General features: G+C 30.5%; 1 protein-coding gene across 7 annotated transcripts in view; it reads right to left on the bottom strand.

Moving 5' to 3' along the window:
- Positions 1–3,985: 3,985 nt before the first annotated feature.
- The window catches only part of tim (timeless), a 38,513-nt gene continuing 25,904 nt past the window's right edge, over positions 3,986–16,594 (bottom strand). Inside the window, exons 8-22 of one of the 7 annotated variants that reach the window (XM_074130978.1) lie at positions 16,296–16,523; positions 16,024–16,154; positions 15,803–15,940; positions 15,476–15,715; positions 14,318–14,444; positions 14,140–14,239; positions 13,761–13,944; positions 13,372–13,570; positions 13,165–13,286; positions 12,412–12,541; positions 12,207–12,284; positions 12,054–12,126; positions 10,984–11,121; positions 4,663–4,863; positions 3,986–4,585 (exon numbers count right to left, since the gene is read on the bottom strand). In XM_074130978.1, the coding sequence (XP_073987079.1) occupies positions 4,449–4,585; positions 4,663–4,863; positions 10,984–11,121; positions 12,054–12,126; positions 12,207–12,284; positions 12,412–12,541; positions 13,165–13,286; positions 13,372–13,570; positions 13,761–13,944; positions 14,140–14,239; positions 14,318–14,444; positions 15,476–15,715; positions 15,803–15,940; positions 16,024–16,154; positions 16,296–16,523 (2,226 nt within the window). In that variant the 3' untranslated portion in view covers positions 3,986–4,448. Of the gene's footprint in view, positions 4,586–4,662; positions 4,864–5,839; positions 8,973–10,983; positions 11,122–12,053; positions 12,127–12,206; positions 12,285–12,411; positions 12,542–13,164; positions 13,287–13,371; positions 13,571–13,760; positions 13,945–14,139; positions 14,240–14,317; positions 14,445–15,475; positions 15,716–15,802; positions 15,941–16,023; positions 16,155–16,295; positions 16,524–16,594 lie in introns of those variants that run through there. The other 6 variants (XM_074130979.1, XM_074130981.1, XM_074130983.1 and 3 more) reach the window with 6 other exon arrangements.

Genomic DNA, 16,594 nt, shown 5'->3' with positions numbered 1-16,594 from the left:
CACGTTATAACAAAAGACAGGGCTTTTACCAACGTATTAGCTATCAAAACAACTAAGAAGAAAATAAATAGAATAGATTCTAATCTAAGAAAATAAATAACATACATATAAAATTATCTAGCCGAACGGTTAGAGGCGAGAACTGCAACGCTATTGTATTGTGGTACTGGGTTCGATTACCGGTCTAGGCCTTGGATTTTATTTAATGTTTTTAATATGAGAACTTAGTAGTCAAGTATGTTTGCACGAAACCTATTTGGTAGTTGGGCATAAAGCCCGCCTGAAAAAGTAGGTATTACTCAGCTTTACTTTTTTACTTTTTATTAATTTATCTAATACAAGAGTAAATATAATAATAAAACTTAAGAAGAGGTCCCTGACAGATTTCATTCGCTATTTTTTGTTAAAGGAGCTAAAGAGCCATGAAAATTACTAATAGCAATGTGCTTTACTATGAACGCTATTAGGTCTGTAAAGAGACTACCCGGAGGCCGGCCGCGTGCTGTAAGAAAGTCGTAGGATATCGCTGACTACCAGACGAAATAGGCTAAAAAATCAAGAAAAGTCTGAAATTTCTATTTCAAATTGTTCATTGCATCAGGTTATTTGCGATAATGGGTTTAAAGAGTAAAAACTACATCCATGCAGCTGATGTGCTTGCTGACAATGCAGATCTTAAAGCAAAAAAGTTGGCAGACCCGTTGTAACACCAAATAATTTCCCAGGAGGGTATAGACTCTACAGGAATGATGCTACGATATGTAATACGATCCCATTGTAGTAGCCAACGATCGGAAAACACGCAAATAATCAAAAATAGTAACTAAAATCCTTAATCAATAAACTATTTCAACGGTTTCCATTGTGGAAATAGATTGTAAACTCTTGGAGAGAGAGGATATTTGGCTATATTTTTCTGGAGAAGATAGCAGCCCTAAGTATGCTTATATATCGCCATATTTCACTTTCTTGTCAATTGCTGCAACATAAAGAAATGTGAAACAATGCCTTAAATTATTTTTCTTCTTAAGGCTGATTTAAAAATTCTATCCCATCTGTCCCATAGCAACTGGCATCATTACCTTCCACGCAATTAAAGAGTACATACAACTCATTCCTTCAGCGCACACATAGAAATCAGTCAGAAAAAATTAAATCGAAACTTATTGATAAGAAAATTATAGTTTCTGAAAAGATTCAAGGTTTAAAACTTAAATTCTTAGTCTTAAAAGTCACGGTAGGCGAGCAGGTTGGAGGCGAGGAATGCTTATCTAAGTTGTTAGTACTGGGTTCTATTCTCGGTCTAGACCTTGGAATTAATTATTTTAAATGATAGAATTTAAATTCACAACAATGATCGTTGTTTCGATTGAAAAATATAGCAAAAAGAAAAGTACAAACACCCACACATCTAGTCCACTGTTTCGGATTCTAGGGCTTCAAAATGAATGATAATTCGAAGTCGAAATCGTACATTTGATTCGATCCCAGGACTCTCCAAACCTTGCAACAGATAAATAAAAGTCCTCCAGCCCACCAATGTGGTGTGTCCAGCCTGCTGTTTGTTCAAAATGAGGTATTAGGATATTAATTGTTACATCAATACTAATACTTTAGCATTTTATTCTTAAAAGAATTACGTATATTAATAGAGTTGTTTAGACTAATTTTTTTTTACAGAATTGATGTCAATTATTTACTAGAAGAAATTCATTTGTTTCTTAAGGTGATTAAGGCAGTTATCATATAAACATATGTAATTTAGCTCTTATGTTTCAAACAAATAGGTAATATAAACAATAATTTCCTCGGGGAAAGAAAATGAAGCTAATGGAACAAAATTTTGTTAAATACTTTTCAAATAAATTTGTCAATTTTTTTCCTGTTGTAAAAAAAGTATGTTCTAAAAGTTAGTTATGTTTTTAAAGTACCTGTGTTTGTTTGTTTGTTTTGTATGCTTTGAATTTTCAAGTTCCTTTCTAATTAGTTAGTTAAAAAAAACACTTAAAGCAATGTTTCATCTAAATCCCAGCTATTCGGTAAATTGAAGCTCTAAAACAATATGCTTCCCTTATAATAAAAAATAAATACATTATATAAAAGCCAACGTTTTTATAAAGTAAACATTTCTAAAAAGTCTTAAATTATTTAAATTTATCAGCCTCAATTGTTATTTTTATTCTTTTTTGTTGTTGGATAAAATATTTTACACACTTTTTAAGTAAATAAAATTTCGTAAGTATAATGATTAACAACAAATCCTTATTTCGCTAAGAAAAGTCTATTTTAGTCAACTACAATAGATAAACAAATTTTAATAGGTTTCAAAAGAAAATGTGACATTCTACAGTTTATTATATTCTTACATTGATTTTAAATATAAATCTGAAAACAATAATTTCTTACTAACATGATAATTATTAAGGAACTCTTAAAAAGGTATAATTCCTATTTACAAAAGTACAAAATAGTTATTTTCAAGTGTGTTTTTTTTTCTAAACACAAATGAAGAGATGAGTGCGCTTTTATGAATTTGATACGTATTTGGTGAGGAGTTTCAGGGTATTTGTAAGAAAGCAAAATCTAGATAGATTCACAGCCAAAACAAAAGAATTTAAAATGCTTTAACATTTACACACACAAAAAAAAATCCAACCTTATTAAATATATTTATGAATCAACAAAAACAAACAGTAGAAGTATCAATAAATTAATAAATTACTACTGGGAGAAATGTAGGCACCCTTTTGGTATATACATATTTTATTGGAAAGATCATAAAACTGATTTTGTGCAATTAGCTAACTTAGCGTCAAGTTGTACAATTATCATTCAAGGCAGTTAATTTTTCACGAGAAAAAATCAGAGCATTTATTAAATCGTGAAGATTTAAATATAGCCAATTTGTATGGAGCAATTTTGGTCACATTAAATCTTCTGAGAAATCAATTAAAAAAGAACTTATGAACAATGTACATATGATACAAATATACAATAAGTTTCTTATTACGAACAACAAAACTTATTCTTTTAAGAAAAACACACAATTCTTTTGAGGAAATACACACATAATTAACAAATTTCATTTCTCTTATTTATTTATACAAAAATAATTATTTTTTCAAATTCACTAAATTAATAATGAATAAATAACAGTCGATATAAAATTAATTTATTTTGTAATTATTAAGCAACCACAAATCTTTCTATAATATGCGTACAATGTTTAATTGTATAAATCATTTTAAGTAATAAAACACATAATAAAAAGTGGTATTTAATTTGTCTTACTAATTTATTTTCTTAAACTTTATTTTCTTAATATCACAATTCTGCTATAAGGGACAAATTACTGACGAAGAATTTAGTAATGACAATATAAATAGCAAGCGAGTTTGATAACCACTTTGCCAGAGTTTCTGCGCCTAAGTATTTTTACTAAGGTTCTTGCAATTTTCTATTTAGCATTTTGCCAGTTTTGAGTTCACTTTAGAAATTTCTGCCGAGGTTTCAGATCGTTCTTTGCCAGCTCTAGACCATTAATAGAAGTTGAGCGAATAATTATCATCCGGATGTTTTTGTTTCACTGAATCCTTCGGGAACTAAGTATAGTGACGCACTAAATTATACAAATTTAACAGAAACAATTCCGGTACTTCGCTTAAGATCTCAAGGCCAAATATTTATTAAAAACTAAAAGGAGGCTAAATAAGCTAAGGAGCCGAAAGACTACCACTAGTTTCATAGCAACTATCACAAACCGCCACAGTCATCTCATTATTGAGGAAGCTGAAAGATTACTGTAGATAGGATTCAGCCTCTTGAAAAAAATAAACGAAACAAAAAAAGCGAAGCTACCAACAAAGCAATCGGGGCTCAATTTCGCAAATCGCATTGCCACAAAATTGGAATAATGGATTCCGTCCACAAAGATAAACTTACTTTCCAAGACAATTCAACTCACCATTTCACACCATCTCCGCGCACATAGTCTGCACTCACATCTAGCTGCAAGGCAGGAAACTGTTCTCTATGCATTTTAAAAGCATCAACAAAAATTTTCGAACAATATCCGGTCATCATCAATGGCGTTGCTTGCAGCTACCTACATCGCAACAGTCATATTTCAGACTATTTACGTATATATATAAATTCATCAGTAAATAAATGATTGAACTGACGATACACTCTCCATTTCGAAAAATTAACAACGTGCTTTTTAAGAAAGTAAGTTCCTTATCAGTCGGTTAGGCTATTTTTCTACAATGAATTAACCGTTAGAACTGTCATAGGCATAGGCATATTTGCCCAATATTCACAATGAGTTGTCCTTTCTTTCCTCGCAAGTTAATTATCAAGTCCTCAACTCCCAAACCGTTTTTTTTTTTTTTTTTTAAATTAAAATAAGTTTAACAATAAGCACGAGAAGTATTGTTTTTCGTGCCGAATCATCTAGGCGTTGAAGATATGTAAAGCGGGGAATGTTGAGTTGCGGAAGTAAAATTCTGCTGTTGAACAACACTATCTCTACATGCGAACGTAGCCAAATCTTCGCTGATATCTTCTACACTGAACTTCATCCATTCTATTATTAACAATAATATATTAAACAAAAATTAAGATTAATAAAAGAAAAGGTATAAAGATAGAAATTACAATAACCTTGTTGAATGGGGCCTAGTTTACAAGCAATATTGAAAAGAATATCTGGGGCCCACGAATGAGGTATTCTCGCAAAGACTTTTCCAGCATCTACTGGAAGAAGCAATCCTAGTTTGTGTAACAACAAAAGAAATGCTTGGCTATGCATGATGTTACACTGTTCAAAACTCCAAGCAACTATTGGTGTAGACTCCTGTAACACTGAAATCAAATTCACCCTTTTCAATATCCTGTTTCAAAGAACGTTGAAATTTATAGTTATTAATATAACTGAATCATTCCTTTACAAGCTTTTCTATATAAAACATGCATTGGTATTATTATTTTTTCAAGCGAGTTACAGATATTTAAAAAATAAAAAAATGAGGAGCAAAATTAATCTTACCATATTAGGCAAATCCTGTAATGCACTTACCTAAGTTTTATTAAGAACCCACAAATTGCAAAATTTATCATTTATCGATGAAATTAAGTTTCTTCTCTTTCCAAAAATTTTAAATGTTTTTTATTTTTTATCTTGATTTCAGACACGGAGCCATTGATTGAGTAGAGCATTGATTATCCGCATGCATAATAATTTACAAATTATTTCTGATAAATGTTACACTGACTTCTCGACATATACCAAATTACTGTTGTATTAGCTCAATTAGAAACCTTAATGCTATAATTCACTGTTAGTAAAAGCAAAATATAAGCGCAGAAGAGCCTTTAATATCATTTTCACGCAGCCGAATTTATTTAAAAATCATTACTGTGTGTAACAGTAGTAGAAAATATCATTAATAATCCAAATGTTCTTAAAAATTATTTAATTTTTTCTGCAATATTTTTTTACTCTATTTTATATTTTTTAAATCTTATATCTTTAATCTTTTAAATCTGCCACAACTGTTATTATTTTATTTTATTTTTTAATTTATTTTGTTATAATACACTATATCTGTATAAGTAAATAGGGAGATTGAAGTATAGAGGAGGAAAGAAACTGCCCAGCGGTAGCACTTTCTACAGGATATGATTTTAAGGGCTTCAGACTGCGAGGAAGTCGCGGGGCCACTGGCGATTCAGTCGGCGAGGAGGATTGTCAGGAATGTCAGAGGAGGCGAGAGACCTGTACTAGAGGATTAGAGCAAGTGGAGAGAACAGTATGTAATTTTTGATATTTAGTGTTGGCTAATTGGTGTATGAAGGGGATGTTGAGGTCGTTGTGAAGAGTGAGGTTAGTCACGTAGAAAGGAGCGTCAGCTATCTGTCGAAGTAGTTTTGGTTGAAATGTCTGTTCAGTCCGTATGTTTGTAGGTTTGGCTGAACCCCACAGCTCTAGTCCGTTAGTCCACATAGGTTTGAGAATAGTAACGTACATTAATCGTCTGAGTTCAATGGGTAATTTGGAGCGTCGTCCAAGAAGTGTGTAAAGTAGTTTCGCACGTTTTGTCATTGCTTATCTTTTAAGTCTAGTGTGTGGGTTCCAAGTGAGCCGCTTGTCTATGTAGAGCCCAAGGTAGCGCACCAGATCTGTATAAGGAAGAGGATTGCTGTTGAAGAGGACAGGTGGACAGGAGCCCCGCCGGAGAGTAAACGTGGCATGCTGGCATTTCTGTGGGTACATTTTAATCCGCCACTTCTTTGCCCAGGATTCTATTTTATGTAAGTGTAACTGTTATTATTAAAATTTAAATTTTCCCAAAAACTATGTGTACCCAACATTTTTTTTGTTATTTTGTGTGATTCTTATTTGGTGTCGGCCCCAGGTTATCCATAATAAGAAAAACATTTATTTCTATTGACCTTTTTTATTAACACATTCACACCGCTTAACGAATAGGTTCTTGGAAAGGCTCGCACTATTAAATACATTGCAATGTAATTCATTTTACAATTAATTACATTATGCTTATACTTATTATAATTTTTGTAAATATGATTTTCTGTCTCCTTTTTCTCTTCGTTCCAACCCGTCCAATTAATGTAAGCAACCCAATAAGACCGAAGTGATTATTCCAATAATAAAAATAAACGTATACGTATCCTACTCAGCACTCCTCCAATCTCACCTACAACGAAGCACAACGAGGTATTTTTTTTTCTTTTAATTCTGTTTCTACTTAATGGCTGCTTTGTTAAATGAAAGGTGTAAATGTCTCTCGTTTGCTAAATGTAAGTAGAACTATTTTTTATTTTTTTGTGTCTTTGTTTTTAAAACTTATTTGTTAACTTTTATAATTCATTATGTCCACAAATTTCCAAGGTAGTAGTATTCCCCATTCACCTCTCTCTGCTCGGTTTAATGCAAAAATGTATACTTTAATAAATATTCTAAGGAAAAATAAGTTAGATAAAAATAATCTTGCTACATAAACAAGTATTGTATATTAATAACTAGGTCAAGGAATGAATCCATTGGTAATTACTAAAAAACGTGTTCAAATTGAATTTTTCCTTACAGTTACTATTATTTGTTCATTAACTTTGATGTCCGCCTCCCGCTTTTTGAGAATAAACTTACCGCTAAGAACGCTTTCAGTCTTGATCGTGTATTAATAAAAGATTTTTAATTGAAAATGTCCACTAATCATCCGAAATGTAAATTTATGCATTTGTTCTAGTCTAGATAAATTGGATTAAAATTAGTGTTAATTGGTCATTTAGATCAATTTCCAAAATAAGCCTCTTTAGATAGCATTCAAAGAATCCTCAACACTGTTCCTCCAACTTGAAGAGATCTGTTGATACCGTGTGATGAATGGATGTTAAGACGTTCTTCAAACTGGAAAAAAAACTTGATAAAAATGAAACATGAAATAATTCAAGAGAGCATAAAAAAAAAATATCGTTAGATATACATTGTTGTTAAACGTCTTTTTCTTACTGCGAATCTCAGGGTAAAAATGCTAAATGTATTAAATCTAGAAACATTTTCAAGTAATGTATCGTTTATTTATTTCCACGAGGGGGTTGAACCGCTTCTTGTAACGATGTGGCATTTATTAAAGGAACCCTCAATGACTCCTTTATAAGGAAAAATTAAAATTTTTTTTTTTTTGGACCTCCATGGAATTACTTTGCTATGGAACCACCTTCAAGAATTTCGAAAACTCGTTCTGCATTGTGGTGTTGCCTCCTCATCGAAATGAATTAATTATCTCCCATAATTTATACCTTTTGAATCGTCCGTACTTTGTTTCAGATGTTAGGGGGCAATTAGGCGATGGAACGTTAGTGGAGTAGTAGCGTGCTGTTTGGCGATTGCGTGATGCCAGACAGTCGCTCTGCATTTTAAAAATCTCTGCATATTAATCTTTCTTATAAGTGTATCCTTATTACGGCAAGGAGAATTAAAGCTTAACAAATATTCTTGGGCAATGACCAAACAAAAACATGCTACCCCCTTGTGACTTGTCACTTTTTGAGCAAACATGGCATTGATCGCCACAAGTAAGTAAATCTTTAATTAGGATACACTGACATAATGATTTTGAGAAGGTTGGAAAAGCAGCCTTTTTTCTGAATCCCAAAGTGCTGTCAAGAATGTACTGGTCTGATGACACCAACAAGATTGGACTAAGAGAAGGACATCTTAAAGTGTTTCCATTATTTTTTTATTTTATTTATTTATTTTTTTTTTTTTTTTTGTGACAAAAGTTTGTTTTTATACTTTCGATGCATGGAGTACCACTCCGAAGCAAGCAAAATTTTCGATTAAATGTATGTTGCGTAATTTGATTAGACTCCCAGAGGGTCTTTTTTGGGCTTCTTCTCAGAGCTGCTTCGTTCAAACCTCTACTATAATTGCTATAACCTTTTTTTATATTATCCAGGAAATCCATATTTAGATAAATACATTCTTGAAAAATTCACACAATCAAAACAAATTTGTCGAAGAAGAATAGGAGAAAAATTACCAATAAAAAATCATCGTCTGATTTTTTACAAAATTTAGATATACCACGAAATAATAGATGTACAAAAATATGTAATTCTGTGAATACAGATAAAAAGTCATGGAGATTGACACAATCACTGAGATTATGCCACTTAGATTAGATAGTAACAGCATGTAAAATCTGCATTTGAAGAATAAATTATGCTAGATATAAGTCCGCGATTTCAGAATTGGAAAAGAAGTTGGGAAGTTGGGAGAATAGTCTAATTTTACCGAATTTTCTTTCGAAATCACTGAATCTCGTTCCACAAAATTCTTAGCTGACGAATGATTCCTGGATCCCACAAGGAAAGGTAATCTCCGCCTTGAAGGTGAGAGGAATGTAGGCTAGCTGGGTGTAATATTCTTTCTTCATTATTTCTGTCTTAAAACATAACTTCGTAAAATAAATGAAAAAATACAGACATCTCATAAATAATAACATTTTAAGCACAAATTTAATTTTAGTTATTTCTACCAAACTTCCGAATTCTAAGTGATTTTTTTTTTGTTTTTGTTAATCAAAGAAAATATTGTAATTGACTGACTAATTGCCAGCTTTTATTGATGATAAAATTGTAAAATACACTTTTTATTTAAAAAAAAAAACAAACGCATTTTAAATGCTGATTGTTTTTATATGTGAAGGTCATGAATTTCCACGCCCTTAAAAATAATATTGAAATATTACAAAAATAGATCGTTAGTTTTCATGTAACCAAGAGTAGATTATTAAATTTTAGATGATAAAAGAATGGAAAGAAAAGCCAAAATGTCCGACTGATCTCTACATCTGACCGTTTCTATTTTCATCCACCATCAGAAGTTGATTTATCATTTAGAAAGCGATAAAAGCCTCTAGAGAGAAACCTTCGAGTTCCCACATGGGCATATAGTACAATAACCTATTTCTAAGATTTAATAGGAATAGAAATATTGCCATCAATTTGATAAACTTTTTTCTATTAGGAAAATATCTAACAAATATATATTAAATTATTTTGTTATCTCCAACGGAGATATTTAACAAATTTTTAATTAAATAGGCTGATCAACGGGGGTTTTCTTCAAATATTTTCTAAATTTAATTATTATAAATTTCTTTTTTTAAAGATTAATTCTTATTGAAGCCCCAGAAAGGCATGTAACCCACTTAGCCCCTCTCACCCATGAGTGAAAGTAATGAACTAACTAGATTTAAAAGAAAAGTATCTTCAAATGATTTATAGCGTAATAAATAAAAATAAAGAAAAAGATATGTGTGATAAGAATCACACTTGAAATCAAAGATAAGTATTATCAGCCCTGCGGGCCTTACCAAACTTTCAATCAATAATGAGAACCTATAATTATTTGTCTGCAATATAGAAATGCACTTGAGTACATCTAGTATGTTAGAAATTTCCATGTTTTTTTTTGACAGAAATATGAACTGCAAATACGGTTCTCAGATCCTAGTTGAAAACCGTTAGAAAATCAGCATTTCAGTGATCTATTGGTCAGCCAGTTACTAATATTAATGTATGACCTTACAATCTTATAATTCAGGAATTACATACGAAGTTGGTACAACTCTGCATGACCCATTTCTAGTAAAATAAAAATCACTACTGCGAAAGTTGGCATTTTCAACACCACAAGCTTGATTTAAGATAAAATGCAAATTCATAGCCACTTTTTGACCTTTATATTGTTAAATGTGTTAGTGAACAAGCGATTTATTTTCTATATTATTTTAGCAAACTAGAGAATCTCCATAGACGAGAAATATTACCATAAAAGTGAGCAAAATTAAAGTAACAAAATTCAGGTTTAAAAATCTAAACATTACTTTGGTATTTGTCTAAGAATTATTTTGATTATATCATTAACATACAATACTCAGAGATCCTGATAACCAATCCTCCCTTTAATCAATCATTAAGTATTGGAAATATTTCCAATTAAAAATACTTCGAATTTTTTTCCCTCCTAGCTTTTTAATAAGTAAGCAAAATTTTGATTAGAGAGGCGAAATATATATATATTTTTTTACTTCAGCCAAACATTAAGAAATCATTCACAGAACTCTACTTAATGCAAGTCTACAACAAAGTGATGCTTACAGTTGGACAGTCAACAATAATAATCTATTAGACGATTTTTTTTTCCAAAAATATTTAGTCTTATTCTGGACTATAAAGAGATTACATACGTTTTCTATTTTTGAATCAATAAAAATTGTTGACAAAAATAAAAAATGTAAAATTAATTGTGAAATTTAATTCATGTCTTCGTCAATAATATATCATTTATTGTTTTATGTGTAAAATAAATCATGCGAACTTACTTTATTTCCACCTATGAATCTTAGAATAACTATAAATATAAAGTTACTTCAATTATTATGTACTTACGGGCGCAATAATACGGAAGTGGTTCTGTCAGGCATTCATTTCGATTCTTCTTTATATTAAGTTTTGCATTACAAGTTTCCAGTAAAACTTTTTGTATCCATGTTATAAAGTTTATTTTTCCATCTTTTATTAGATGATCTAAAAATAATTTATATATTTTTTAAGCTCAACATGTGTATACATTCGACCTCTGTCTGAATTATTAATACTCTGAAGCAGAAATCTCTATCTTTCCGGCTAACTAGACGAGAATTCCTTATTTTTCTATTAATTTGGGAATCGTAATTTCAAATTTGGGCTACTCTTTGTGCATAATTCACGTCTGGCTTATTTATTAAAACACTAAAGCAGAAATCTTTCCGGTAAACGAGACAAATATTCCTTACTTTTCCGGCAGTGACTGTAGTATTCAAAGAACCACCGCTGGATGAAGATCACTTTCATGTCATTTATGATCGCACTTACTTTTTTATTTTTATTTTTTACTTATTTTTTTTTGCAGGAGTTATGCTCTTGAAGAAGTGAATTTCAAAAAATACGTAAATACAGAAAAATCTGGAGTGTCGGTTGCATTTAAATTTAATATCACCAACATGAAAAAGCTCTACTATCGTCAAATATTTGGTTTGAAGACAATAGCATTTCCTCATCTAAGAACATTGGAAAATGCCAATATTAAGGGGCAAATATTAAGGAACTGTTCAATAACAAGTTCCCATTTGCTCTAAACGTCGTGCCTTTCAAAGCTTTTGAATTTGAAAAATAGACCAGAAGCTTGCATCATTAGTCAATATTATGCGATTCTGATTGTTACGAACAGAATTCAAGTTGGAAGAGAAGCTGAGAGGTGGTGTATATTTGGCTAATACAAAAACTGATATGACAAGCAAGCTGCAGCTTCTGCACTACAGATGGAAAACGTCTATAAAGCTGAATTCCGTAAAGCGGGAATAAGTAATTCCAGAGACATAACTTTAAATAGTTAGTTATTCGACCAGAGGGAATGACTGATTTTTTAACTGCTACAAAAATGTATTTAAAAAATTAAGATTAATATAGGAGAAAAATACCTCTTAAAATTTCCACTTCGTCCTTGCTTTGAGTTGAATGTTCAGCATGTTGAGTAGGCTGAATAGAAGTCACCTATCGAAAAATAAAAATAATTACTACTATTATTAAACTATTTGAATTTAAAATAATAACTTGAAGAATCTAGCACTAACCGACAAAGGTTCTTTCTTCATTAAATCGTTATACTGGTTTCCAGTAATCACATCCTGCTTCAGCAATTGTTCTATTACCTTAAGGAAAATTGCTAACTTTTAGTTCAACATATTATATTAAATTTTTCGGCAATATTTTTCTTGTTTCAGAAATATTGTGTTTGCATGAATGTTATTTCTAAAAAATCAATGGTTGTTTACTTACTCCAATCCTAGTTTTATTAGTCACTCCATTTTTAGAATATAAATTAACAACATCGCCCACAGGATCACTGTTATTAGCACTCTGGACATAGTACCAATAGAGGTTGTCACAGTCTTCCTGACTCCAGCTACTTGCGCAAATAGAAATAAATTAATATATTAAATCACCTTAGAACTAACGTACTGATTAGTTGCGGAAGCCATCGCCATCAGCGAGTGAATAGAATAACACTTTTAGTATTTATTATTATTATTGTTATTATTCTTTATTTGTGGCGCATCAATTCGTGGTAAACTTTCTCAGTGCCAGAGCGTGCGGACAATGTTCTCTCATTTTAGAACAGTAGATGAAAAATTACTTTATGACAAAAAAAAAGTTTACGAGTAATGTTACTCATTATGAGTTTTTAATAAAACCACAAAAGATTTTTAAGGCAACACTTTAGTAAAATACGAACAATATAAGAAATGATCTCTGATAAGTTTTAATAAAATAAAATTTGGCAACTATTACCTTTATTCACCCTTTTGAATTTACCATTATTGAACTATTTATTTATTTATTTTTAATAATCCTAGGGGATAAGAAAAATTAATCAAAATTCTAAAGAAAAAGGTAGAAGTTATAATCTAAGCTAGATTTTGAAAAAATTATCTTCAAGTACAAGACTGATGGCGTCAATAGCATTGGCCGTAGACAGGCGAAGCAACTTTAATAATTTAGCATTATTTTAAAGCATTATAAATAATTTACCCATGTGCATGTGTTACTGGACCGCGATTATCAATAGAATCTTGCTTTTCAGATAAGAGTGGTAATCCTCGTGGAATATTAATGAACTTATGTATCACATACTCTACCAGATCTATCCAATCCTACAAAATTAATTAAGTTCTTTTTAAATGTAATAATCTATCATTAATACGCTTATAATTTTTTTTTTTTTTTTTTTACACTTACGTCACACAATTCAAAATCTGTTTCCCATATCCTGCTAAATATTTTCAAAATATTTGGTTGGAACAAAGCTGATACATGCTCTAAATCTCCAGCAACATGATGCATCATCGTAAATATACAATCATTCACATATTGACCATTCTCTTCAAACCCTTCCAAAAGGATACCGTATTGCGTCATCATATCAACAGCAACAAATCTGTTTTATTATAATTGAAAGAAAAAAGAGAGTTTTTATCAGTTCAAGACCTTTTTAACACTAACACTAAGAGCAGAAATTTTTAATATAATCTCCTTAAACTAAAAATATAATAATTTTTTTGTTTTGTTTATAGAAATAATATTAAGAGAAGCGAGTCACAAATTATTAGTTATAAGAGTCTATTAACTGTTGCATGTGGGTTTGTAGGAGAGCCGCTGTGTTCGGTGAGTGACAGCTTTCAATAAATGATAGCAATAAATGGTTTGTGACGATAACATCCTGTAGATATTGTTTGCTGTGAATATTAGGGTTGAACTGTCTAAGCAATAATACAAACAAACATCTGAGATCTTCGGTTGCACTCATCTGTCCTGAAACATTTAAAAAAGAAAGAATGTTTTCTTAATGTTAGGAGAATTCCAATTCAGAGAGCAAGTTTGTATTTAAAAAAATATTATTTAATTTGTTTTAATCAGAAGATGATTAAAATTTATTCAATTTGTCAATTAACTTATAAATCAAATGCAGTTCGAAAGTTTAATTATGTTATACTAATATTTTCTTACTTTGAATCTTTGAAAGGTTTGCTTTATCTTCTTTATTCAGATGTTTGATTTTCTTGTAAGCATTTATTGTTTGTACTAGTTCTCTTATAGCTGTAACAACCTTTAAAAAAAGTTTTAAAGCAATACATTTTTTTAAATTGAGAAATTATACTATTATATTCAAAAATTTTAAACATACCAAATGTATTTTTCTCAAGCAAGGGGTCATGTCAAATTCAGATTGGAGTTTAGATAGTTCAAATTGTTCACATAAAGCAACACCTTCATATGTTATAAATGAAACTACATCAAACGTCAGAACTGAACTGTAAAACAAAAAAAGGAATTTAGTAAATCTTGAAAGAAGAAATTAGATACACGCTTTAAAAAGTCTCACAACATTACCAACATATGTCTTTCGCAGATTTATTCAATGTTTCATTTATCATAAAGGGAAATATTTCCTTGAAGGATTTATCTTTGAAGTAACAAATACTAAATCGAATCCACAAAAAAGTACAAAATCAACCTGTATCAATAATTAGGAAGGACACTGTTGGGTTCTAAGGTTCCAGAAATAACCGGACTTAACAGAGTTCAGTCTCTTATATGGATGGATTGTCCACCAAAAACAAAATAAAAGAAACACGGAAGGATTTTCTTAATTTTCTTTAACGATGTAAGCACAATATTTATATTAATTTTTTTCAAAAGAATCCCAGATAATTAAATTGTGCAAAAATGAAATTGTTTCTACTTTTGTGATTCTAACTTTTTCTTTTTTTTCTATTTACTTTAGTACTCTAAAAACACTAAAAAGATTTCTGTTCTGCAATTATTTCAAATTTTACATTTTTGGGAGACAACCTTAACTTTTTCTACGAGTTATTGTTAAAGATCTTGATTTTATAATATTAATAAGTCGTGTGATTGAAATGGCCATATTAAATTAACAAAAAATATTTTCAAATTGAAATATTATGCTTAAGTTAGGAATATTTGTGATATCCGTATATATGAAAGACACATATTTTTTTTCTCACGCCTTCTTAGGGAGTTCCTAGACAATAGTCTGCACCCAATATAATTCAGTCCCATTTATCGGTTACATCGACCGAATCCGCTCTTTCAATTTTGAATACCCTAGCTCATTTCGTATACGTCATCATCTACTTCTTATTAGTTGCACAGAGTGATATGAAAAGTCCCTAGATTTTGAAAACCATATTGAACCAGATTGTTCTTTTTTTCAATAAGTACTAAAATTACAATTAAATGAACGAAATATTACACCTACTTTATTTTTAGGTATATAAAAAAGTTCTTAATGGAATCCAAGCTAACAAAGCTAAATTACCTTATATGTTGTAAGTCTAATTCAAGTAGTACTGCAAATTTTAAGAAATATGTGATAAGCCAGAAGAAGTGCGATGAATCAATAAAAGATTGTGCCTGAACATTAAACATTAATTGTTCTCTAAGATCTGACACTAACGACCCATAACCTTTCAGGAGAAAATCAACAGTGAATTCTTTCAGAAGATGAGAAATATCTTCATCTGTTGGTGTATGATGAAGAAGAGCTTTCATATTTACCCTTTATAACAATAAAGAAAAAAAATTAATATTCATTGTACTATATAATCAACAAAGACAATTAAATCTTATTCTCAGTTAATCTTACACATTTGTACGGCAACGTCTGATTAATTTTTTTCTTTTCAACTCTTCTTTTTCTTGAGGTGTTAAAGAAGGTTTGCCGTTGGTGTACCTATTTTTATGAGTTTTGTTAGATGGCTTATGATGAATGGGTTTTGTACCTCTGCAAAAACAGTAATAATAATAATAGATAACTAGGAATAGAGTAGGTATAAAACTAATTTCTACTATTAATAAGATAATTACCTATTGCGACCGTCATTACTAGAAGTAGATGAAACGGACTCTTGATTTTCAACTTGTGTACCATAACCGCAGTCTGAATTCTCCGAAGAGCCACATTCCATTTTATTATCTTCTGTTTTTCCTTTGGACACCTGGAATTATTAATTATCTAAATGTACTTGCGAAAAGAACAATTTGCTAAGTAATAATGCAAAAACTTTTGTTCAATTTTGAAAGAAAATAATAATATGTTTAATAAATAATACAAATTGCCATTAAAAAAAATATCATACTCCATCTCCTTTTTGCGATTTGATATCAGATGGTTCCTGCTTCTTTGTTTGCTGATTTCCATGCTTTGAACTCTGTTTTCTAACATTTTGTACTTTTTTAGTGGAATTATGTACAGTTTTTTGCCCTTTAAACTCAGTTTCATTATTTCTATCTGTTCCACTATTGTCAGAAGAATCAGAAGTTGGATCTGAGGTAATCATAGACGAAGAATCACCAGAACCTCGCTCCTATAATAAATATAATATTAGTAAAAATGTTTGAATTTTATTGTTTACATAATAAAGGGTAGGGTGCAGAA

The sequence above is a fragment of the Rhodnius prolixus genome, unplaced genomic scaffold (assembly GCF_049639745.1).
Source record: "Rhodnius prolixus isolate KJV_2025 unplaced genomic scaffold, Rpr scaffold_4, whole genome shotgun sequence".
NCBI classification, from domain to species: domain Eukaryota; kingdom Metazoa; phylum Arthropoda; class Insecta; order Hemiptera; family Reduviidae; genus Rhodnius; species Rhodnius prolixus.
Note: the sequence above shows the minus strand (reverse complement) of the source record. Positions and strands in the feature narration are given on the sequence as shown.